The sequence below is a fragment of the Archocentrus centrarchus genome, chromosome 15, assembly GCF_007364275.1.
Source record: "Archocentrus centrarchus isolate MPI-CPG fArcCen1 chromosome 15, fArcCen1, whole genome shotgun sequence".
In the NCBI taxonomy this organism is placed as follows: Eukaryota; Metazoa; Chordata; class Actinopteri; order Cichliformes; family Cichlidae; genus Archocentrus; species Archocentrus centrarchus.
Genome location: NC_044360.1, coordinates 17,218,553 through 17,243,206, shown reverse-complemented (window position 1 = coordinate 17,243,206; position 24,654 = coordinate 17,218,553). Strand labels below are relative to the sequence as shown.

The following is a 24,654-nucleotide window of genomic DNA, read 5'->3' as shown; positions in this document are numbered from 1 at the left end:
GGAGCGCTGTTTACCGGCGGGCCCTTAATAATAGCCATATGAAATTATCTCGCGGGCTGAATATAATTATGTTGTGGGCCGGATGTGGCCCGCGGGCCTTGAGTTTGACACACGTGGGATAAGGACTCGAGCAGAACAATTCCAAGAAAAATGGGAGAAATGGACTGTATACGCATCAACGACAGGAGAAAGACTCACACATGGATAAATAGAAACAAACTATAGAGAAGGCAATCTGACATGTTCTCGTGTTAATCCTTATTTTATTTACTTATTTTTGTTTGTTCCAGAGTTCTTTTAGTGATTGCATAAACAGAAAAACAGTAAAAAGAAAGCATTAAAAAATAATAAAATAAAATCCTTCTGTTAGTTTGCAAATCTCTCAATCATTTGGCACCTAGTACATCTCTGACTTGCAGATCTTTTAAATGTTCCTAGAATCAGATCCAAGTATGAGACAGTGAATGAACAGAGGGGCTAACACCAAGGCCCCAGTTTGAGATAAATTGTGATGTTATTCTAGTAGAGTCAAATAATAAAATTATGGAACGGGTATTGAAAACAATAGCTCCCTTTAAATGTATTATAGACACTGGGTAAACAATAGATACAGATAAATATTTTAAAGGCCAACCATAAACAGGTAAATATGGATGAAATGCAAATAAAGTGGATAATTAGAAAAGCAAAAGTCCATCAAAGAAGTGTTCATAGAGCAGACATGCCTTTTTCATGACCATGTTACTTTGTAGCCTATTTATAGGAGTTACCAAAGAGGAAGAGTAAAGTCTAAATTAAACACTAAGATAGATAGATAGATAGATAGATAGATAGATAGATAGATAGATAGATAGATAGATAGATAGATAGATAGATAGATAGATAGATAGATAGATAGATAGATAGATAGATAGATAGATAGATAGATAGATAGATAAAAGAGAAACAGCCTAGGGAAAATCAATAGAGTACGATGTACAACATGAAGGTCAGAGTCCCCACCGCTGACTCCCACCTCAGCCATTGGTTGAGAAATTAAAGTGACGTCATGTTGTCTAACCCCATTGGTTGTGAAAGCCAGGAAGTGGGGGAGTAGCCAATCCGCGAGATAAAACGGTTTGACAGAAGCGAATGCACTCGTCTGCGTCTCTGGAGTTAGGGGGGTCGCGGTTCAGCATCCTCAGCATCCTTATAAAAAATAAATTTTTTTATTGATTTAAGTGATTGACTGAGACATATCTGTATCAAACATGGCAGCCCACAAATTAGTACTGATTCGTCACGGTGAGAGCAACTGGAACCAGGAGAATCGCTTCTGTGGGTGGTTCGATGCAGATCTAAGCGAAACCGGGGAAAAGGAGGCGAAAAGAGGAGGACAGGCCCTGAAAGGTGAGACTGCTTTAATGTATTCCTGCATTTAGTGTGGTATCATGCCCTCGGCCAGAAGCAATTGCATAATCGCATGCTCTGTGTGCATCAGGTCATAGACCGCCCCCCCCCCCCCCCCCCCCCCCAGAGCGTGTGCTTTTGTGTGGCTATACTGCAACAGAGATAATAAAGTCATGTAGAACAAAGAGAAAAAGCTGCAAAGTAGTGCATTTTGTTAATTTATACGCAGCGTAGCCTCAATAAATCAGACTGCTGAGCTCCAGCCATTGGTTGATTTTTCAGGGTAGTCATTTTGCATGCAGTCATGCCAAACATGCTCCAGTTGTGTTTGTGTTATAACTGGCTATTTTGTTACCTGTACCATATCTTTGACTGTGGATAACATCTTGTGGTTTATGACTTGAGAAGTATGCTTGAGACTTCACCTTGAGCCCTGGGGAATCTGTAAGGCCCGAGACACAGGTTACTTATTTTTCTTCATGCCATCATTGATACTATTGCAGTTGTTACTCTTAACAGAGTGGAGGAATGTAATAACTACACAACTGTGTAAGTGTTTCAGTGGAAATATATATTTTACTAGGCAAAAAAACTCCAGTGTCTCCAAATCTTTGAATCAAACAGATGCTGGCTTTGAGTTTGACATTTGCTACACCTCTGTGCTGAAGCGGGCCATCAGGACACTGTGGCTGGCCTTGGACGGCATTGACCAGATGTGGGTGCCTGTTCATCGGACGTGGCGGCTGAACGAGCGTCACTACGGAGGCCTGACGGGGCTAAATAAGGCAGAGACCGCTGCCAAGCACGGAGAGGCTCAGGTGAAGATCTGGAGGCGCTCATTTGACATCCCACCTCCTCCCATGGGTCCAGACCACGACTACTACACTATCATCAGCAAGGTAAGATATCACATTGACAATATACGCAGAAAATCAATGAGCTTTGTTGACATGTGAGAACAACAATGGTTTTGTACATATTGACTTTATTGATCAACTACCTCCAAACAGACCAAAAAAAAAGCCACAACGTGAACATATCTCTTTATTCAGGCCTAACCAGCTGTGTGAGAGAAATCAGCAGAAATGGCATGACTCAATATGACTCAATCTTTTTGTCTCCACCACAGTCAGCTTAAATACCAAAATGCTTTACATATTTACACACACAACAGTCCAAAGGAAAACATGACCACCACAGAGATGTAGTACATTACTATTTGCCAGTGGGAGTCTTAATCCTATTGTGTAATAGCAAGTTCAGTGTAAGTTAATATATGACTGAAAGAGTTCTTCTGGGTTCAAGTTCAAAGTTCAATCAATGTAGAAACAAACTGATAATGTATTCTTTTCTATTTCGCAGTGGTGTTATAAAATTAGTAAAAAATAAATAAATAAAAAAAAAACTCAAGAGAAAGATGCTGCCTTTGTTTCGTCCAGTTATTTAATTTGCACACTGATACTGTATTGTCATTTTTGCAGGATCGTCGCTATGCAGATCTGACTGAGGACCAGCTTCCTTCCTGTGAGAGCCTTAAGGACACCATTGCTCGGGCGCTGCCTTTCTGGAATGAGGAGATCGCCCCTCAGATCAAACAAGGAAAGAGGGTGCTCATCGCTGCCCATGGAAACAGTCTGAGGGGGATTGTCAAGCACTTGGAAGGTAAGTAACACTAAATAGTTTAAAATTTAGAATTTGATTTGGTAGGTCCAAGCTGTAATGTTCAAAAAACACATTATTGTCTCATACTGTACATTGTTGTAGTACCTCTACACACCCATGGTGTTTATTTCGATCTAACTATGCAGCTCATTCGCTTTCTCTTGATAACAGTTTCTTTAAAGATAGAACACATTTTGGGTCAACTTGAAAGAAGGGCAGATGTGAAATGTAAAAGTGAGGTCAGAGGTCAAATGTGACATATTTGGAATCCCCGTATATCATTCTGTATATGCCTATATTTTCTCAATACAAACAACAACAAAAGCATTATTATTAGTTTATCATATTATTATCATTTGGCATTATTATCACATTGACCTTCAGATCAATGTATTGACCTTAAAGGTGAGGTCAGAGGTCAAATGTGACAAATTTTATAAGTCTTTATACGGTACTTTTTATGTGTTGACAATACACACCACAGTTGTAAAAATCATAGTTATAAGACTTTTTCTCAATTTTCAACCAATAAATCATTAAGTTGACCTTGAAGACCTTGGTGGATGTAACCCAAATTTTAATGGGCTGTTAACGTGACCCCACTCTACACCCCTACAAAGTTTTATCAGAATTCATTCAAAACTTTTCAAGCTATCGTGTTTACAGACAGAATGAAGTGCATGCACGCATGCTACCTAAAACATAACCTCCTTGGTGAAGGTAACTAGTAACTGAGCCCATAAACACATCAAGAAACTGTTTACTGAGGTCACAGAGCAAAGGAGCTGGGAGCTGTTTTTCCATAAACTTCTATAAAACTCTAACAAACACAGGGGTCACCCCCCCCTTTCAAATAACTGCATGTTTATGGTATTTCTGCATTAGCTTCACTTTTTTGACCCAGAAGCCGTGCCTATCTTTTATACTGTCAATGCAATTCAATTGCAGTATATGAGCATACAGAGTAACAGTATATGTCTTCTTTTTGTAGGAATGTCAGATGAAGACATCATGGAGCTGAACCTGCCAACAGGCATCCCCATCCTTTATGAGCTCGACAAGAACCTGAAGCCACTGAAGCCGATGCAGTTCCTTGGAGACGAGGAGACTGTACGCAAAGCCATGGAGGCCGTCGCTGCTCAGGGAAAGGCCAAGAAGTAAAAACACCACAAAAGCTCCCTTTGTGCAATATGGAACAGGTTGTCCCTAACAGCTGGCCTCAGATTAGTGTTTCCTCTAAATCCTGATTTATTTTGGGTTGTAAAATGTGATGAATCTACTGTAGGTTGTTGTCCACTTGCACAGTGTGTGCGAGCAGAAGACAACAAATGACTGATATATATTAGAGCCATAGGGGCCATGACTCTCAAGAGATTGCAAATAATTGTTGACTAAATATTACAATATAATTAATATAAGATAAAAGCATTGGAAGGAAATTAACATTACTGCTAATAAAGGCAGTACCTGGAGTATGTAAGTAATATCCTTTTTCACTAATGACAGAATTCTAACACTTTTGTTGTTGTTAAATGAAACAAGTCTTTCGCTGTGACATCATTCACCAAACGGTTGGCTGCTTGTAAATGGAAAGCAATTCATGCTACATGGAATTCCAAGTTAAGTAACACTATTTACATGAAGAGATGAGGTCTCTGTTAGCCTCGTTTGCTATACTACTGCTGCCTACTTTATGTCTATGTGAGATACTGACGGTGGTAAAGAAGTTAAACCTGCTTAGATGGCATTATTATTTCATTGAGTGACACTTGATACTGGGATATTGTAGGCTATTAGAAATTAATTTAAATAGATTTACCTTTTTTTTTTTACATAAATAGTACCACCAAAGCATACATAAGTTATTTTTTTTTGGTCATTGATAAACCATTGTTTATATGCATTTCACTAATAACTAATAACATTTTACAATCTCTTGAGAGCACGATGGGGTGATTAGCAATATCCAGTCCTAACAGTCCATTTCTCATACTTTGCAATTTGTGCTGTCTCCTTCAATGTCGTTGCTGTCTGTGTTGTTTCTTCACATTTTGAATGGTGCTATGCTATGTGTTTTGCACCGATCAATCCACTGTTTAGACGGTGATATTGTGAAATTTTAATTACAGGAATAAAGACAAAAGCTCTAAATTTAATCAATATTCTTGTGGTTGTGTTTGACCATCTTTGGCCTGTCATTGCCTCTTGGTGTCTGTAGTATTCATGTGCCTCTTTCTCCTCCTATTCCATCAGCAGACCTTGCAGCTGGTTTTAGGCCAGCTAAAAATGTGTGGATGGTTTATCCCATTATGTCTTACACTGCTAACATATTTATCTGGGTAACTGTACCATGAAAGCTCTGATTTAATAAATGTTAAATTATTGGCAAATCTTCAGATTGTGTGTCTGCTTATCACTGCTATCTAGCATTCTGGAAAGGGTTACAAAGCCATTTCTAAGACTTTGGGGCTGTGGTGAACCACAGAGAAAGCCATTATCCACAAATGGAGAAAATTTGGAACAGTGGTGAATCTTCCCAGGAGTGGCCAGCATACCAAAATTACCCCAAGAGCACATCGATGACTCATCTTGCAAGTCACAAAAGAATCCAGAACAACATCCAAAGAACTGCAGGCCTCTCTTATCTCAGTTAAGTCAATGTTCATGATTCAGCAATAAGAAACAGACTAGGCAAAAATGGCATCCATGGGAGAGTTCCAAGGTGAAAACCCCTGCTGACCAAAAAGAACACAAAGGCTCGTCTCATATTTGCCAAAAAGAAAAAAAAAAATCTCGATGATCTCTGAGACTTTGGGGAAAACATTCTCTGGATTGATGAGACAAAAGCTGAACTTTTTGGAAAGTTTGAGTCCCGTTACATCTGGTGTAAGACTAGCACAGCATTTCATAAAAAGAAAATCATACCAACAGTCAGACATGGTGGTGATACTGTGATGGTCTGGGGCTGCATTGCTGTTTCAGGACCTGGACAATTTTGCCATAATTGATGGAACCATGAATTCTGCTCTGTACCAGAAAATCCTGAAGGAGAATGCCCAGCCATTAGTTTGTGTTGTGAAGTTCAAGCACACTTGGGTTATGCATAAGGACAATGATCCCAAAAACATACCAGTAAGTTCACCTCTGTAAAACAAAATGAAAGTTTTAGGGTGGCCTATAGTCAAAGTCTTAAATCTGATTGAGATGCTTTGGCATGACCTCAAACAGGCCAGTCATAGTCAAAAACATTCTACTGTAGCTGAATTAAAACAATTCTCCAAAAAAAAGAAAAATACTGCATTTGTGACTTTTTTCAAGAAATTCTTAATTTCTGGAACCCTTTGTCATGATCACCTCAAACAAATTAAAAATTACAGGCAGGTTTTAATACGCTGAGTGAAAGAGAATGACCACTAATGCATAAATTCAGCTATGTTTTGGAAATATTTCAAACTTCTACGGAAAGACTCTGACTTTATTATCCGAAACATCCCTTTAAAGTGAAACCCTTTTGAACTCCAAGTTCCATGATGCAGTTCGAATTAGTCCAAGCGGTTTCAAGCGGGAGAGGATGTTTGTAGCGCTGGGGTTCGCCAGTATCGTGTTATTGCTACCGTATGTAGTTACAGACAGACTTCCCAGTCCTCAAAATGAGGAAAGCAACAGAAAACCAAGGAGACTCTCGGTATGAAGCTCTACCTACTCTGAAGCGCACCCCACTGCTAAGTGGCACGCGCGTTAGCCAGCTAGCTAAAATTACTTCCTGAAACGTCTTGCTAATGTTTATTATGCATTTTATTCTAGGTTAGCTGGCTACAGCCAGGCATGTATGCAGGCTCTAAAAAGAGCAACTTCACAGCTCTTATTGTTTCTTCTTAAACCGGCTCCAATTCAGCAATGAATAACGCTGTCATACTTGTCTGTCTTTTTTCTAGCTCCTAGCATATTCACAAGTAATAATATTTAACGGTTTTTTTTTTACGTCTTTTTGTGATGGAGGTTCTCGAGCGACACTGTTGAGGTGATGTTAATTTGAGACGATTAGATGTTTTTGGATGTCAACGCAACATCACGGCATGCCAAAGCTTCAAAATATTTGCTCTGGCTGGTCCCGTGTTGTCACCTCACGTAGCATGCTGTGATTGGTAGCCATTAGCCAAGCAGCAGTTGACTAGCAGGTGTCTCCCTTTTGTTGGCTGTGAAAGGACGACTCGTGCGTTGTTGGGCGCGTTCTTTTTCGTCTTTTTTTTATTTTTTATTTTTATAAAGTACAGTGAAGCTGCATAACTGTGGTTGGCTTGGTGACCGGACTTACTTGGATAATCGAAACATAATGGGTTGTCTGTCTTTCTTGCAGCCCACTTGGAGATTGCTTCTCACCAAGAAGTAAAGGTGAGTCGAAGTGACAGGTCTTGTATTGTGTGAATGCGTTTACTTACTGTGCAATAAGGAAAGCACAGTATTATCTATTGTCATTTAACAACTCTTGGTTTTAATTACATAGTGTCAACTATTGTGCAGTTTAATGCAGCAGCACTGTTTATGAGCAATTAAATCAACAACCGAGTCAGCTCAGTTTTAGGAGGAATTGGGCACAAGGAGAAAAAATAAGTTTGTTAGAGAGACCTCTTTTTGGCATTACTGTGAAAAGTAAACAAACACAAGAGAGTAACCTAGCCATTGCTTTTCTCTCATAATAAATTCAGACCTGAAATACAATGCTACATGAATATTTCTTTGTAATTACAGTAAACGGTTCAGGTGTAATGTAACAAACCCTTCATAAGACCATAATGCATGCCTCATATTTCTTCTGTCCATTAGTGAAAGGCTTTGCAGTTCAACAGTGCACCCCATCCCACACATCATCTCACCAGGAGACTCCAATGAAGCCTTCTCAGGTCCCTAACCGGCTTTCTAATCCACCACCAAGGAGAATGTTGCCAGTTCAGCCACCTGAGCTGTGCTACAGGGACAGAATGGGTCCACTCTGGCAAACTCCTCATCCCCCAGGGTCAATCCATTCATCAGGATTTGTTTCAAGCAGTCCACATAATGTTGGTTCCCCAGCAAATAGACCTTATTTTATGCTAAACGACAGGCTGGGTCCACCGGTGCATTTTGCTCAACCTCCAGGGCTTGTTTCAAGCAACCCAATTAACAGTGGGATATCATCAAATGCCCCTCAGCCAATATCAGGAGACCAGCAGCCACGATCTTTTGGCACATTTCGGCTTCCAGTGGCTATCAACCAATCCCCTTCTTCCCACGTAGGGCGAGATCAAGTGATTGAATCCAAGGCTACTTCATCCATCTCAGGAAGCAAAACTGTAACAACACAAAGACAAGAATCAAATAAGGTATTGTTTAATATTTTTAATATGGTCATAGGTGAAACCCAGATTTTGTGCTGGTTAAGTGTTTTTATGATCTGTATTAGCTATGTTATACTGATGTGGCTTTTAACATTGTGTTAGGCTCAGTCCAGTGATGTGGGATATTCTATACCTACGGTCCAGCTGCACAGACCATCTGTGAGTGTTACAACCCCACCATTCAACTCCAGAGCATCATATGAAGTTCACCCACAGTCCCCTTCACACTCAGAATGCTGGTATCCTGATATTAGCCAGTGGCCTTTGCAGGGCTACCAGCTCCCTCCAAAAATCCACTCATCCAGCAGTAGTCGTTTACCCATCGTGCATAGCTTTGTAGCCTCTTGCCAGGTAAAGTTTTTATATCTTTAATGACACAAAGTTTATGTGGAGTTTTAAAATCTTAATGGAGGTTTTCTGCTTGTCCAGTCTTATGCCAGGCTGGTCAGGCTGAGACCTTTTCACTACTTTGTTAGTTTGGGGAGAGCAGGAGATATTGTAGTCAGCCTTGGCAGCGGGATTTTTAAAGTAGAAACATAGATGATTTTGTATTTTAAACAGACTTAATTTTCATTTTGTTTCCTCTTATTATTTAGCCATTTCCAAACTGAGAGGGGTTGTTATTTTGCCAAGAGACCAATCAGTAGGGAGGAATATGCCTATTCCACCAATTTTAAATAAAGACAGAAATCTTAACATGTTACCATATATCATTTAATCAAAAAAGCAAGGCAACTGAAGAGCCACTGTTGACTTACAGTGAAAGATTGTCCCCATTTTTCAAATTTCTCACATTGCTGTAATGTCAATTTGTAAAACTATATTCGCTTGGGTATTTTTCACACAAGTGAAACATTTGTGAATAAACACAATACTGAGACTGGGATTCAGATTTCTGAAACAGGCTAAAGCTGGAAGATCTTGAGCTGAAAACTCTTAAGCTGTTTTCACACATAAACTGTGGACATTGTCAAGAAAATCCATTTTTGGATTTAGGCTGACATAACCCAATCTCACAGCTCACAACAGGAGATTATCTGCATCTTATTGGTTCTTATTGCTGGAAATCTATGTGAAGGATGGCACCTAGGAAGAGCATTAAGAAGATAGGACACACATAAACCAAACTGGGAATTACATGGACTTTAAAATAGGGAGCTGGCAGGTTGAAGACAGTTTATTTCCTGATCCGACTGCTTTGGGCATTTGTTGCTAACCTTTTTTTTTTTTTTTTGTAGAGCCAACAACAGGAGCAAACGCCTTCAAATGAGATGTTAATTCCAGGTAATATTGTAAATACTCTTTTACTCCTGTAGCTTTGATACATTGAAAATGTGGAATCTCTAGTGATGAAAACAGATGGTACTAGTCTGATTGTAAGGTTGGCATCTTGCAGCAACATTTTTTTTTGTTAAATTTATTTTATATTTTGTCTTTTGGTGAACTCTACTAAATCAGGAAATTTGAAAATAATATATACACTAAATGGACAAAAGTATTGGGTCACCTACAGATGACACCCACGGGGGCTGTTGTGACATCCCATTCTAAATTCATAGGCCTTAATCCTGAGTTGTTCCAGTGATGGCATAGTTACCTTGAAAAAGCAATCTGATTATTGATTACTCCTTTAAAAAGTAACTTAGTTACTTTACTGACTACTTAATTTTAGAAGTAACTATGTTAGATTACAAATTACTTTATTAGTTACAATCAACAGCTGCTGGCATTGTGCCAAAAAGTGATCGTCTGCGATAAAGTGATTCCGATGTTTCTATGTGCTTTTATGTGTAATGTCTTTGCTTATATTGGTAAATCGAGTGCAGTCAGCATGATTTATGAATGTCCATCAATCCATCCATTCGCTTCCGCACATCCTGTTCAGGGTTGCGGGGGGGCTGGAGCCTATCCCAGCTGTCATAGGGCGAGAGGCAGGGTACACCCTGAACAGGTCGCCAGCCTGTTGCAGGGCCAACACAGAGTTACAGACAACCTTTCACACTCACATTCACACGCTCAGTCACACCTATGGGCAATTTAGATTAGCCAATTAACCTAACCCAGTAAGTGCATGTCTTTGGAATGTGGGAGGAAACCGGAGTACCCGGAGGAAACCCACGCAAGCATGGGGAGAACATGCAAACTCCACACAGAGAGAGGGAGAGGCCTGGGCCAAGGTGGAATCGAACCCAGGCTTTCCAGATGTTATTCTAACTGTGAGGCAGCAGTGCTAACCACTGCGCCACCATGCTGCCGATTTATGAATGTCTTATATATAAAATGATGAAATAACCTCTTTTTCAAGAATCTTTAGGAGTTTGTTATTGTACCTACATTATAATCAATCCAGTGCTTTTTGGCCACTTAAAATATCTTTATAGAACTGTGATGTTGTATTTGTTGTGATTTCTGCAGACTTCTTAGACAGATTTCTGTTTAAAAAGACATTTTTAATGTCAATGACAGTTTTTACTTGGATTAAAAAAAAAACAAAAAAAAACATGAATATATAAAAGTCACTTTTCCAAAAACTGAGTGCAGCTTCTACCCTGTGATAGAAATTCTGTTTGTCGCTCAAAATGACTTGATATCATTCGTGAGAGATATGTTTGACATATGTTTCACAGATTATAGGTCAACAAGTCATTTACAGTTTAAATACAGACAATCATTTTTTGGCAACCGCCGAAAATTGTTTTTTGGCAGACGATCACTTTTTTGCACAACACCGGCATTATCCCTCCTCACTAAAATTTATACTTAGCATAATACAGTCAAGCAAGTAACGTTCACCTGGCATTCACCAAATCCAGACTTGTCCAACCAATTGCCAAAGAGAAATGTAATTTGTCACTCCAAGGAACACATTTCCACTGCTCTAGAGTCCAGTGCTGGTGTGCGTTACACAACTCCATCTGGTTGTTGACATTGTGCTTGGTGATGTAAGGCTTTCATGCAGCTGTTTGCCCACTGAAACCTATGACACCCCATGAAGCTCCCAGCACACGGCATTTGTGCTGATGTTAATGCCAAAGAACTCTGCAGTTACTGAGTCAGAAGAGAGTTGGCATCGTCAATGCACTGTGCACCTCAGCACTCAGCAACTCTGCTCTGTAACATTACAGAGCAGTCAACTGCCACTTTGTGGATGAGTTGCTTTGGTTTCTAAATGCTTTCAGTTTGCAATAATACCACTTACAGTTGATCATGGAATATCTAGGAGGGAAAAAATTTCACAAACTGACTTGTTACAGTGGTGGCATCCTATCACAGTACCATGCTTGAATTCATTACGCTCTTTAGAGCGACCCACTCCTTCACAAATGTTTGTAAAGGCAGACTGCATGGCTTGGTGCTTGATTTTTGTACACCTGTGGGAATGGGACTGAAAACACCTGAATTGAAAGTTTAAGAGATATGGCCCAGTACTTTTGTCCATATACTGTGTAAATATATTTACACAGTATATGGAGTATATGAAGTATTTTTATGGCATAAAAATATCCCTAATTCTGATCCATTATCATAATTTGCATTTGTGTTTCTCTCCTGTAGTGCTTTCAGGAGTTGCTTCATGCTAAAAACAAAAATGTGATCTTTTTCATGTGACATAGCAAAGCTGTGACCGTTATTTTCATTATTAGTTTGTTTGTTGATTAATTGATCAAATATTTTCTCATCTGAATTATAAAACATAATACGTGGGAGAAAAGTGTCCATCACACAAATATGATGTCCTCACATGTGTAATTTTCAGTGACTGACGTTTGTAACTCTAAACAGTAAATTTAATAACCTGGAATCATAAAACATATAATGTTTTCACTTGAGAGAAATGATTGATTTATTATCAGAATAGCTGCCAGTTAATTTCTGTGTTTGCAGACCATTCTTTTGTGACCAGATTGTGGATTATTTATCTGCTTAACCTGATTAAAGCATACTGTTAAAAGCATAGTAAGTTCTGGTGAACACTAACATTAGTAGACATTAGTAAGCTCTAAATATTGTTTTTAAAAAATTTGTTTTTTCTCTCTCCAGCAGTGGACTTGAACTGCTCATCACACAAGAGGCGCAGCGAGTATGAATATTGTCCAGAGAATCCCAAGAAACCATGTCCTCAGGGGACAAACACAGACAAAACAGAGACAACCAAACCCACCATTTGCACCGCACTTGTCCCCCAGTCATCAGTGAAGCATTCTTCAGTGTCAGAAAACCAACAGAAAACCACTGATGGCTATCTGCATGCAGACCAGGCATGTGGACAGTCAGCAAGCTCAGAGCTGTCCTCAACTGTCGGACCCTCTCAACCATGCAGCAAGTCATCGTCACATAAAGAATGTACACGGAAAACAGCATCAACGGGGGCAAAGCAAGCATTTATAAATTCCTCTCTGAATCATATAGTGCAGTTAAAGGAGATGACATCACCCTTAACGACAAATGATGAAAGCGTGAAAAAGACAAGTGAGGAAAAAAATAAAAGGGATAAATCAAGCACTTTGTTAGCCTTTGAGCTACCTCAGAAGGACACTAGTAGCTCTACACATGCTGAGTTAGGCAGTCACGACGCTGGTCATTCTGCCAATAGTAGCTCTGTCTTGCCAGTCAAGACCCCAAGCAGAAGTAATCGCGTGGGAGAAAACAGAAAACTGAGCAGTAGCACTCACAAATCAACCTCAAAACCAAGTTTGGGTTCACTGAGTGGTCGGACAGGAGAGCGGAGTAAAGCTCGTTCACGAAGACCTGTAGTTTCTTATGACACCAATGAGCTTTTCACCCCCGATCCTGTGACTTATGTAGTCAGCCCCTCAAATAAGACTGCAAAACCCAAGATAGATAGGGAATCAAACAAAACACCAGAGAACGGTTCATCCAGCAAAGCCACAAGCTCCAGTACCCCAGTTACTGAGTCTTCATGTGAAAAACCTCAAAATTCCAAAGTCACTGGTCCTCTTCTTGAAGCATCTTCCTCTGTACCTAACACACTAGGCAATTTTCCAACTGTAACGTTAACACGGGTAAAACTGGAAAACCTAATGATGCCTTCTCTTAAAGACAAGGACCCCAAAAACAGTCCCAACCCTTCTTCATGCAGGCAGCTTAAGGATGACCAAAATTCATCTCCCCTCTGCAACAAAGTGAGTTCAGGTGCAATAGAGATGGACAGTGCTGTCGCTGAACAAACTTCTACTTCCAGTTGTTGTCAGTCTCTACCAGTGGAGGGGGAGACAAGTGAAGGGGATAAAAAGCATTTGAATGAAGAAGATTCCTTAGATGTGGAGTTGGATCTGGGCTTGAGTTTTGCAGTAGATGTGGATCTAACCCAAAGCTCGCATAGCAGTGAGGATGAGCAGCTACTTTCCTTGCAGGAGATGATGGAGCGTGCTACTAAACCTCCAGATACACCAGAGAAGGGAGCCTTCTCAGACCCTAGTACACCTAGACGTCTGAGCTGTCAGTCAAAAACTGTAAGCATGTCTTGGCCTTTGTTGTACATGATGATGTGACTGTATGAAAATAAGTTTGCTGAACTAAAGGACAGTAAAATAAATAAATATATATATATATGTATTTATTTATTTATTATCTCTCTTTGGATGTTAAATATCACCTGTTGTTTTCCACAGCAAACATTTCCATCCACCACAAAGTCAGTCACCTACAAGAACAATCTTGACCAAATACTGAAGGAAATAAATAGCAACAAAAAGTGGGTTATTATTCATAACATTTCACTGCCATTTCATTTCATTTGGAGCTGCAGCATCTTCATGCATATCTCTACATTCTTCATCAGATCTAAAGAGATTGAGAGAAGGCTGCTAACGGCATGTGAGGAGGACCTGTTGAAGATAGCTGAATATGAGGAAGCAGAGGAGAACCGAGAGGAGGTCATCTCAACTGAACAACAGTAAGGCACACAAAGGCATGCTGGCACTTTGTTTTGTCTCTGGGGAAGTGTGCTTGCAGTGTAGTTAACTTAATTGTGAACTGTTTTGATTTGTTTCCCAGGGAATTCTTGCAGCGGTATTCATTGATGTCTGCCGCAATCAAAGAAGTTCCTCCAGGAGAAGAAGTATTCAACCTGGAGAAGTTTGGCCAGATTTTTAACCAGGATACATTGCAGCTCAGGCAGTGCATGGTTACTCCACAGGGAACGGCACAAAAAACACTTCTGTGGTGAGCTGCATATTTTGGTGATCTTCTAACCATTTGCCCAAATATTGCATTAGCAAAAATTTTATCCATCTCTAACATTTTTTTCTTTGAAGTTGTCTTGAATACTGTTACTACAAATTACACTGAGCTGGCTATTTTCAGTCCTCCGAGGACACTTTTTGTTGCCTTGTCCTTCTTTAAAGCATCAACTGGCCCTCTAATTCAGCTTGAACACCCCCCCCCCATACCTCTTCTTTCAGCTTCTCCCTTTTAGAAGTCACCACAGCAGATAATCTTCCTCCATCTCACTCTATCCCTAGCATCCTCTTATCTCACACAACCCTCTGCATGCCCTCCTTCACTGTATCATGAATCTTCTCTGTGGTCTTCCTCTTTTTCTCCTGCCTGGCAGCTCCGTATTCAACATCTTTTGTACCGTATATCCACAATCCCTCCTGTGCACATATCCAAACCATCAAACATACAGATCATCAAGAACCCCCCATACCAAAATATTTAGGTCAGCTTTCTATAAGGAGCTATTGGCCAATAACACTGCAGCTACAGGCATGTTTTAGGTGTGACTAGTGTTGGCCTCTGTGCTAATTGTAATTTAATGCATGATATAAATTTTCAAATACTCCTGTACTGGTGAGCAGACAACCCACTGTGGCTTTTAAAGGAGTTATTATAGGCCATCAGTGGACATCATCATGGATGCTTTTATTAACTCTATTGCATGGTGTTTGTGCCCAAGAAAACAGAGACATGAAGAATGTGCAGGGTCATGGCAGATGATTCTTAAGTATGTACTAAGCAACTTCCCTAAGTATAAGTAGAGGGCTATTTTTAGGTATGGTATCAAGTTCTTCTCAGTGCCTTTATGCTGGCTCTTTAAATTTCTAACACCAGACTCTGCATCAATGTCTCATTGGTCTGGGGAAACCCAAAGCGAAAAACTTCCTTTTCTTTCCTTCCTTCATAAACACCAAAAATCAGATAACAAAATTAGACAAGAAAATAAAAGTAAAAAGAAAAAGGTCTCATGTCTTGTGTAAAAAAATAACAGAAACACTAAACAAGTTTAAAGACCTGCAACATTAGTCTATGCTTGCTATATATTTCTACAGTAGCTTTACTTTGTGTTTGCTGTAGATTAAATGTTTCAGTGACGTGTACTGTATTTGTGGAGTGCAATGACAACTTTAGCATGGCAGATAGTAAGGCTTCTAGCGTACATTCCCTAAGGCCACAATGTGCATTTTTCATAATCTAATATGGAGCTTTCCAATAAATCTTGCTGAGGACATTTTAATGAAGTTAATGAACAAGTTAGGCCCTGTCAGGAGAAACTACATATTAACCTGAAGGCACTTACTGGAAAGGTAAACTATCACTGTTGGTTCTGTCCAGCACACTGAGGGATGTATTTAACTTTGCAAACTCAGTTGTTCCTTAGCAAAGTCTTAGACTCTTAGCTTTACTAAATAGTGAATGACTAACCTAACTCTCTCCACTTAAATTCTCGTGCAGGTCCAGCCCAGCTCAGCTGAGATTGCATGTGAATATTGGATTATTCCAGGAGGCTTATGACTCTAGTGCACCCTGTCCAGCTCAAGTTACCCGTTTCCTTTTCAAGGTAGGCTCAACACACATACTGAGTTTGTTGTAGCAATGTTTAAGCTTTGGATGTAATTCTTTGTCAATCTTCTCAGATGATGTCAGTCCATAGTGAGAGGATGATATCTGAGAAGCTGCTACAGGCCCTCTGTGACATTGCCTTGACTGCTGCCTATCAGATAGGTCAGTGCTGTCCTCCCCAAGCTTTTGGTATTTTGTATCTTAAATGTGCATAGTGTTGATGTTCTTTCTGTGTGAATGCTTCCACAGTGAAATATGGAAGCCAGCAGTTTAAAGTGTGGGTTCCCAGTTTACCTGATGTGACACTGGTCCTAATGAATATGGGAGTGCCGTTTGTTAAACTCTTCCCTTTGGAGAATATGCAGCCCCCATTCACGGAAGGAGATCTTCTGTGAGTAGCATCACTCTATGAATCACTCAATCCTTTTGTTGCCTTTTATTTAAAACTGTAACATGTGAGCTGAAAGTTGTCCATTTGATCACCCTTTAATTTCAAGGAATTCTGTGTTTGTGCAGGGAAGATGTCTACATCAAAAGCGATAGTCCCTCTGGTAACAAGGAAGAGCCCACTTTCCCCGAACACAACTGCAGCAACATTTTGAAGGTAGTACTAATAGAAAATAATGATAAGAACACATAGCACTCGTGTTTAAGAGTTTAGCAGAGTAAGCATAACTGCATCACTGATTGTTCTTTTTTTTTCCTTTTGGTTCTTGTTTGTAGTACCTGTCTTACTGTATGGGTCTGTGCCCACGTGCATACAGTGACAATGAGCTGCTGTTGTTACTTACTGTGATGAGTCACATCGGCCTGGAAACGCGCCTCATCCTTGAGTCGAGTGTGGCACTGGAACCTCTTCTGTGTAAAATTGTCAACAACATCAGAGATTGGGACACTCTGGTCAGTGCATAATTCTCTTTTTCTGCTTCTCTTCATTTGCTCACATTTCAGTAAAATAGTGACACATTTTACATTCACATTAAAGCAAATGTTTTGTCTTTTAGCTGTTACATTTAATCTTGACTTAAATCTATAGTATGTCCCTTGTAAAGTCATCTAACTAGTTAATCTTACTTATGTCTTTAGCTGCCAGAAATTTGCCTGGCTCTCACTCATTTGACAGATGATCACCACAACATGTGCCTGCTAGTTCATCTCCTGCCTGACAACACACGTGGAAAGTGAGTCTTTTATTCTTCTTTTTTCACATATCTACTTGTGTGATTTTTAGAAATGCAGATTTTCTGATGGGATTTTTTGTTTTTGAATTTTTTTTTTTTTTTCAAAAGAAGAGCTGAATCTCAGAAATTCTCAGCAGTTGACAAAGATTATAAGAAATAAAGATGCTTAGGTTTTCATAAACTTATCAGTCAGCCTATCTTGTGTTTTACTTAGTGATGTCATGCCATATGACAACACTATAGCTTTCTATTCTCCAGAGCTAAAAAATTAAGTGACAGAGGATGTAAAAGTTTAAGTCAGTGTGAAAATATTATAAACGCCTGCTTTCATTGATTTGTATTGTTTTCATGATACTATACCATTAAAAAAATATTCTTTTTTGTTTGCTTTGTTTGGGTAGAGAGCTGCGTCGACATCTAAGCCTGTGCATGATTTCTAAGTTATTGGATGGAGATTGCAAATACACACCTGTGGAAAGAGAGTTTCAGGTAACCTTGACAGTTTCCTTTGCTCTATCTCTCTCTCTCTCTCTCTCATTCACACACACACACGAGTCTTTGTTTGTCCTTGAAGCTCAGGTCCTCTACCAGAGGCCTGGGACCCTCAAGCTCCCAGCTTGAGGGTCCTGCGTAGTATCTTAGCTGTTCTTAGCCTCATTGGACAGAGATCTCAAATGTCATTCCTGGAATCTGCTGGAGCCACTCTCAGTTTGAGGGTCACTGCACCAAGTGTTCCAATTACTCTTGCCTTCACCTTCTACATTAGGGATCCTCAAATCCAGGCCTCGAGGTCCAGTGTCCTGCAGGTTTTAGATGTATCCCTGATCCAACACACCTGAGTCAAATATAGAATTCATTAGCAGGACTCTGGAGAACTTGACTGCATACTGAGGAGGTAATTCGGGCATTTGAATCAGATGTATTGGATCAGGGACACATCTAAAACCTGCAGGACACCGGACCTTGAGGCCTGGATTTGAGGATCCTGTTCTACATCCTCTCTAGCTCTTCTCTCAGCCCTTGGTATTTCTTTAGCTTCTTGTGTTCCTTCTTCCTGATGTTCCTATCACTTGGTATTGCTGCATTTATCACGTGGCCTTCTTCCTCTGCTTGTCCACCTCTACAATGTCAGGTTGGTTAGCCATCACCAGCTTGTCCCTCTGTATCTGGAAGTCCCACCGGATCTCAGCCATTCTCAACCACCTTTGGGAGCGTATCCAATTTTGATCTCATGACTTCCAGACCATAATCTGCACAGATGTTCCTGTATACTATGCCAGCCACTTGGTTATGGCGTTCCATCTATGCCCTGCCTGCTAGCATCTTGCACCCTGCTGTCATGTACTGGATTGTCTCAGGAGCATCTCTGCATAGACCGCACCTCAATCAATCAATCAATCAATAATTTATTTGTATAGCTCATTAAAACAACAGCCGTTGACCAAAGTGCTTCACAGAGCATAAAACAAATAAAACATAAGAACATAAAACAAAAATAAAAACACAATAAAACCATAAACAATGCAATAAACAATGAAGTAATGCCAAGAAGATCTGTCAACCAGTCTGAAATGCACATGCAAATAAATAAGTTTTAAGAAGTTTTTTAAAAGTAGTAGGAGAATGAACTTCTCTTATGTGGAGAGGAAGGTCATTCCAGAGTTTAGGGGCAACCACGGTAAAGGCTCTATCCCCTCTACTCTTCAAATTAGATATATATCTGGTCAATAGCTTTTGCTTGGAGGGCCTCAGTTCCCTAATCGAGATGTAGGGTCTCAACAATTCAGTTAAATAAACAGGTGCTAATCCATTTAGACTCTTAAAAACCAGAAATAGTATTTTAAACTGGATTCGAAAAGAAATAGTAAGCCAATGTACAGAGGGTAAAATGGGCGAAATGTGATCACGCCGTTTAGTGCCTGTCAACAGCCATGCTGCTGCATTTTGAACTAGTTGTAGGCGATTGGAAAGACGCTGTTCACATCCCACATAAATCGAGTTGCAATAGTCCAGATGACTGGTGATGAAGGCATGAATTGCTCTCTCCAGGTCCGGTGGCAGGAGATATCCCTTTATTTTACTTAAAAGTCTTAAATGAAAGAAACATGTCTTGACTACCGAGCTAATCTGTTTATCACATTTCAGAGCAGTATCAAAAATGATGCCAAGGTTTCTAGAAGATGGGCGCACAAAGGAGGATAAAAGGCCTAGGGCACTATCATAACCATCTAATATGTGAGGGTGACCAAATAGGAGAATCTCTGTTTTATTTTTGTTTAATTTAAGAAAGTTAGACTGCAGCCATAAATGAACATCCCTTAAACAATCCATTAAGGTATTCAAAGATGAATGATTGTTAGGTTGAAGGGGGAGATAAATCTGTAAATCATCCGCGAAGCAATGAAAAGAAATGTTTTTCATTAATAAAACCTAGAGGGAGCATATATAAAGAAAAAGAATGGGGCTAAGACTAGAATACACACGCACAAATACACACGCACAAATACACACGCACAAAGAGGGAGAGAGAAGAAAGAAGGAAAGGAAAGAGAGAAAGATGCAGAGACAGGAAGAGAAGAGGAACAGCAGAGTAAGAACAAAGGTTAAGGTCCCACAAAGAGCAGGCGCATCATTTTTATAACCTGAAGATGGTAACTAACCACTTGCCTTTGACCCCTCTCAATTTGCAAAAAAAAAAGTGTCATCTCCTGAAACCTGATCACTGGCCAACCCACTATGGGCTCCAATAATCAGCTCCTTTTTACACAAACTCAAGGACACAGTTCGCCGGGGAGCTTCACACCTATCGAGATAATGGATTTTCCCAACTAAAGCTACTGCTCTAAAACACTCCTTAGGAAGTCTTTTTAAGACTTCCGAGATAAAAACTCCTTTGGACAGTCTTTTATCTAATTAGATAGAATTATTACACAAACACAGGTGGGTCTACAAAACCAATCTTCAAGGACACATAGTCGTAAAGCAACTTGAATTATATCATAAGGAAGACACAGTGTCATGTGAACCAAAAGTGGGCATTAGATAAAAGTGAGGCTCTAAACATAAATGAGAGCGGATATAACAGGGCAGCTGTTCTCATATTATTCCTTTGCCACGGCCACCTTGGAAGGTTCTGGTTTATTCTCCTGGCTTCTGTATCTCTGGTATATGTCTTTAAGCGCTTCGCCAAGGCTTTGAGTTTTTGCTTGGCAGTTTCTAAGGGTTCTCCAGATTCCTCCCATAGTCCAAAGACATGCAGTTACTGGGGTTAGGTTAATTGGTCACTCTAAATTAGCCCATAGGTGTGAATGTGAGTGTGAGTGTTGCCTCTCTCTGTGTTGGCCCTGCGACAGCCTGGCAACCTGTACAGGGTGTACCCTGCCTCTCGCCCTATGTCAGCTGGGATAGGCTCCAGCCCCCCCCCCCCCCCCCCCCCCCCCCCCCCCCCCCCCCACCCGCAACCCTGAACAGGGTAAGCAGAAGAGGATGGATGGAGTTTCTAAGGCCTCAGGCATAAACAGTTTGTCATACTTCTCAGGCACCCCTTTCTTCATCACACCTTTCTGCTAACGTCCCTCTGTGCTGTCTTACAGCCTTATATGTCAAGGATCACTGTTGCTGTGATATAGATCAGCTAGTTGGTTTCAGTGATGGTTGCAGGATGGTCCATAGTGCTGCATTCCCATTTTCTAGTAGACTTTCAGGGTGTACTTAATGTCATTGACCACGGAGGATCCACGGAGGTTTCCGGTTTAGCCATGAAGTCAGGTCAGCTGCTCCGTCATTCAGTTCTTCCGGGGGCTTGGTACCCAATCTCGGAGTGTAGGGATGATGATATCCCCCAGCAACCTGACATTCTGGCTCCCTCTTGCTGTAGCATTTGTGTTGTACCTCATCAGTCTCTAGCTGTGATAGCAGTTGTTTCTTGCAGAAATTGGAACACCGAGCTGTTAGTTGTTTGGATGTTAGCTGGGTGCTGAAAAATCCATAGGTCCTACATCCTCTTCATGTAACCCTTTACAGTTACATGTGTAGTAGCGTTCCAGAGTCTCATCTCTTGTCCACTTATGCCGTATCCGTATCCTTGTTCCAGTTATCCACTTCTCATCAGCATGTCCTGGTTCATCAACACCTGACGCAAACCTTGTTAAGCTGGGCATTGCCTGAGCCGGCATCGCTTCAGTTGTATATCTCTCACTCATATTCTGAGATAATTAATTTAATAAAGTGTCTTTGGTAATCTGTTTTGTTCTTAGCTCTTCAAGCTGAGGCCATACCTTCCTCGCATGCAACCATCCTCCCTTCGAGAGATGATGAGCCCCTCTGGCAGGAACCAGAAAGATAAAGATGACCTGGGCACCCTAGACCAACAGGTGACCATTGCGCCTGAATTGTAAAATGTTCCAACCTTGAGTTTATTTTAGATCTGTAATACCGAGACAGAAATTGAATTTAATTGAGTGGCCTGAACATGAATTTCTGATGCACGTTTATTTGATCATTTCTCCCAGTCCTACTACCTGTGCTATAGTCTTCTGACATTGGCAAATGAAGCGTCCAATTTTCAGTTTTTCCCTGCTCACCAAAAGGTAAATAATTTTCCCTATCATATCTGGTCTCAGACATTATGGGCTTGATTTTGACTGAATGTTTAAATCCTTCCTTTTCTTTCTGTTCCTTAGAAGCAGCTACTTATTTTGTCAACTCAGCTGGAAACACATGTTAAATGTGACATCAGGGAGAGTGAAAAATGCCTTTACCGCAGTAAGGTGAGTATGAGTTAAAAAGAGCTTTAGTTTTTTTCTGTGCATGTGAATAATGGTCAAAAATTCCCATAAACACACTCCTAAACCTTGTGGAAAGCCTTCTCACAAGAGTTGAAGCTGATAGAGCTGCAAAAGATCAGCCAACATATTAAACACTGTGGATTAAGAATGGGATGTCATTCAAGCTTATGTGCATGTAAAAGTTGACAAGTGAATACTTTTAGCATTATAATGTATATAGTTGAGGCTAGACCTAATACACACTCGGTTCTGTCACTTAGATGAATTTTTGCATGCATAGCTACCCAACATGTGTGATCCTCAGTCATTAAGCTCTTTTTGTGTTGACTGAGTTATTGACTATTTGCTTAAATATGTCTGTCTACTGCCTGCCTATTAAAGTCAGGTGTTTGTGCCCAGTATTCACATACTCTAAGAGGGTAGCATATTTTGGTTTGAGAAGCTGTTTAACTTACTGAAATGCAACTGAAACGCTGCACCAAAGACATCTGTACTACTGTGGTTTCATATTAAATATAAATTCATATTAAACATCAGAAACAATAACAAATCATTGTTAATTTATTTTCAGGGGTGTTAATCATCAAAACTACAGTGTGTTATATAAATCTGTTTGGAAACCCTTGTCTTCCTCTTCTCTCTCCAGGTGAAGGATCTAGTGGCGAGGATCTACACCAAGTGGCAGATGCTCCTTCAGAGGACAAGGCCTCTCGATGTACAGTATTCATACATATTATAATTTCTTTACAGCATGTTTTTACTTGTGTCTTAAAAAATAATCTGAGTTGTGTGACTCTTATTGGACATGTTGGTCTTTCTCCTTCTTTAGGATAAACTGTATGATTATTGGCAGCCTGTGGATACTTTGGGGACCACCCAAGAGGAAGAGGAGGATGAAGATGACCCTCCAGAAAAGGGGACTGTAGTGGAAGAAGAGGAGGAGGATGAGGTGGAGGAGGAAGCAGAACAGGAAGAAACCACTGTAACTGAAGAGAATGAAGCTGTTATGGTTGCTGATGAGGAAAAAGAAGATGCCAGGGTGGAACCAGAAGAAGACATGAAGCTTGATGAGACAAAAGACACAAAAGTTGCTGAGGCAGAAGAAGACATGAACCTTGATGAGAAGCTTGGAGAAATGGAGGAAGGTGATATCCCAAATGACACAAGCAAAACAGAAGAGGGAAAAGAACCAGTGCCCGGTGATTTAAGAGAGGCTCCTGATATGGAGCCTCAAGTGCTCAAGGAGTCTGAGGCAATGGATGTGCAAATGGATGCCCATAACATGGAGCGTGTTGATGAGGATACGGAGACTGAAGCAAGAGAAGCATCTTACCTGGCACCAACAGCTGATTTAGTCTAAGAGACATTATTTGTTTTCAGGGCTTTAGTAGCCACTGCCTTATTGTTATGCTATTTGCACTATTTACGATACTTCCTCTTTCCCTTACGCCAAGGTTTCACACTTCTTAGTGAATATTAAGGCAAAGTGTATATTTACCTCAGTTGAGGAGGTTGTGTTTTTGTTGCTTGCTCTGTCTTTTGGCAGATTTAGGCACAAAGTATCTGGCTAATAAAAGTTGGTAGAAACGTGGAGCATGGGCAAATAAATTTCATACTGTACTTCACTGGTTTGTTAAGAGTTTGCTGCATGTGTGCATATTGTTAAGATTTCCAACTGGAAAAAATTTTATGAAACAATATTTTTGTAGATGTTGCCAAATACAGAAAATAAACTTTATTTAAAAGTAAAAAAAAAAAATCTTGTCTCTATAAGGAGCACTGGAAAAAATGTCCACCCACCAGCACTAACAATATTATTATATTAGTAATAGTCTTCCTAATATGCAGATAAGTAATGGTGTATTTATGGAAAATTCCACTTGCTTCTGTAGTAGTTATAGATTAATGAATTGACTTCATATTTTGGGTAAGTGTTGTTAGGGAGCTTGTGGGGTACCAAGAAGTCAATTGGTTTAGACATTTTATTGGCCACAAGCAATGTTTATTGCAGTAAGCATCACTTGAATGTAGTACTGTGCAAAATCTTGAGCCATCTCATTTCTTTGTTTTGCTTCCAAGGAGCCAGACTTTCTTGTCATTTTTTAAAGTGGTCTTGCGCATCAGTTCTGCAGGCTTTCTGAAGGTGTTTCAAAGTTTTTCTTTGGAGATTGGCTGCTTTTTTGCTCATTTTCTGTCCAGTCCTTGCACCTGACCATTTTCAGAGGAATGTTTGTCTTAAGCGGCTAAACACTGACCTATGTTTCATTGAAGCATAAATATGAACCCAACTCAGGAGATGAACCTGTGTTTTGTCTACACATAACAGACAACTTGGTAAAGAACCACTTTTCATTTGCCACTTTCTTTCTAGCAGCCTGATGCAAAAATACATCATTAGTTCTCGTGACTTTAGTTGAATCTATAAAAACTGCCAATGATAACATGTTTTTACAG

General features: G+C 40.1%; 2 protein-coding genes across 4 annotated transcripts; both read left to right on the top strand.

The window, feature by feature from the left end:
* Positions 1–1,128: 1,128 nt before the first annotated feature.
* On the top strand, positions 1,129–5,447 carry LOC115793275 (phosphoglycerate mutase 1-like). The gene is made up of 4 exons (XM_030748175.1): positions 1,129–1,389; positions 2,014–2,288; positions 2,871–3,051; positions 4,043–5,447. The coding sequence occupies exons 1-4, from the start codon at positions 1,251–1,253 to the stop codon at positions 4,210–4,212; spliced, it is 765 nt and encodes a 254-aa protein (XP_030604035.1). The 5' UTR covers positions 1,129–1,250; the 3' UTR covers positions 4,213–5,447.
* A 1,141-nt stretch (positions 5,448–6,588) lies between these two features.
* On the top strand, positions 6,589–23,920 carry slf2 (SMC5/6 complex localization factor 2). 3 transcript variants are annotated; one of them, XM_030748745.1, is made up of 21 exons: positions 6,589–6,736; positions 7,409–7,443; positions 7,876–8,411; positions 8,529–8,585; positions 9,665–9,710; positions 12,471–13,900; positions 14,060–14,142; positions 14,230–14,343; positions 14,445–14,612; positions 16,125–16,230; positions 16,307–16,394; positions 16,482–16,623; positions 16,749–16,836; positions 16,956–17,132; positions 17,319–17,413; positions 17,815–17,902; positions 21,670–21,786; positions 21,925–22,002; positions 22,096–22,182; positions 22,847–22,915; positions 23,030–23,920. In XM_030748745.1, exons 1-21 carry the CDS (start codon positions 6,702–6,704, stop codon positions 23,558–23,560), a joined length of 4,170 nt encoding a protein of 1,389 aa, XP_030604605.1. In that variant the 5' UTR covers positions 6,589–6,701; the 3' UTR covers positions 23,561–23,920. The 3 variants fall into 3 exon arrangements, with proteins under 3 accessions (XP_030604605.1, XP_030604604.1, XP_030604603.1); XM_030748744.1 differs by having other exon boundaries at positions 12,468–13,900; XM_030748743.1 differs by having other exon boundaries at positions 8,529–8,777; positions 12,468–13,900.
* The last annotated feature ends 734 nt before the right edge of the window (positions 23,921–24,654 follow it).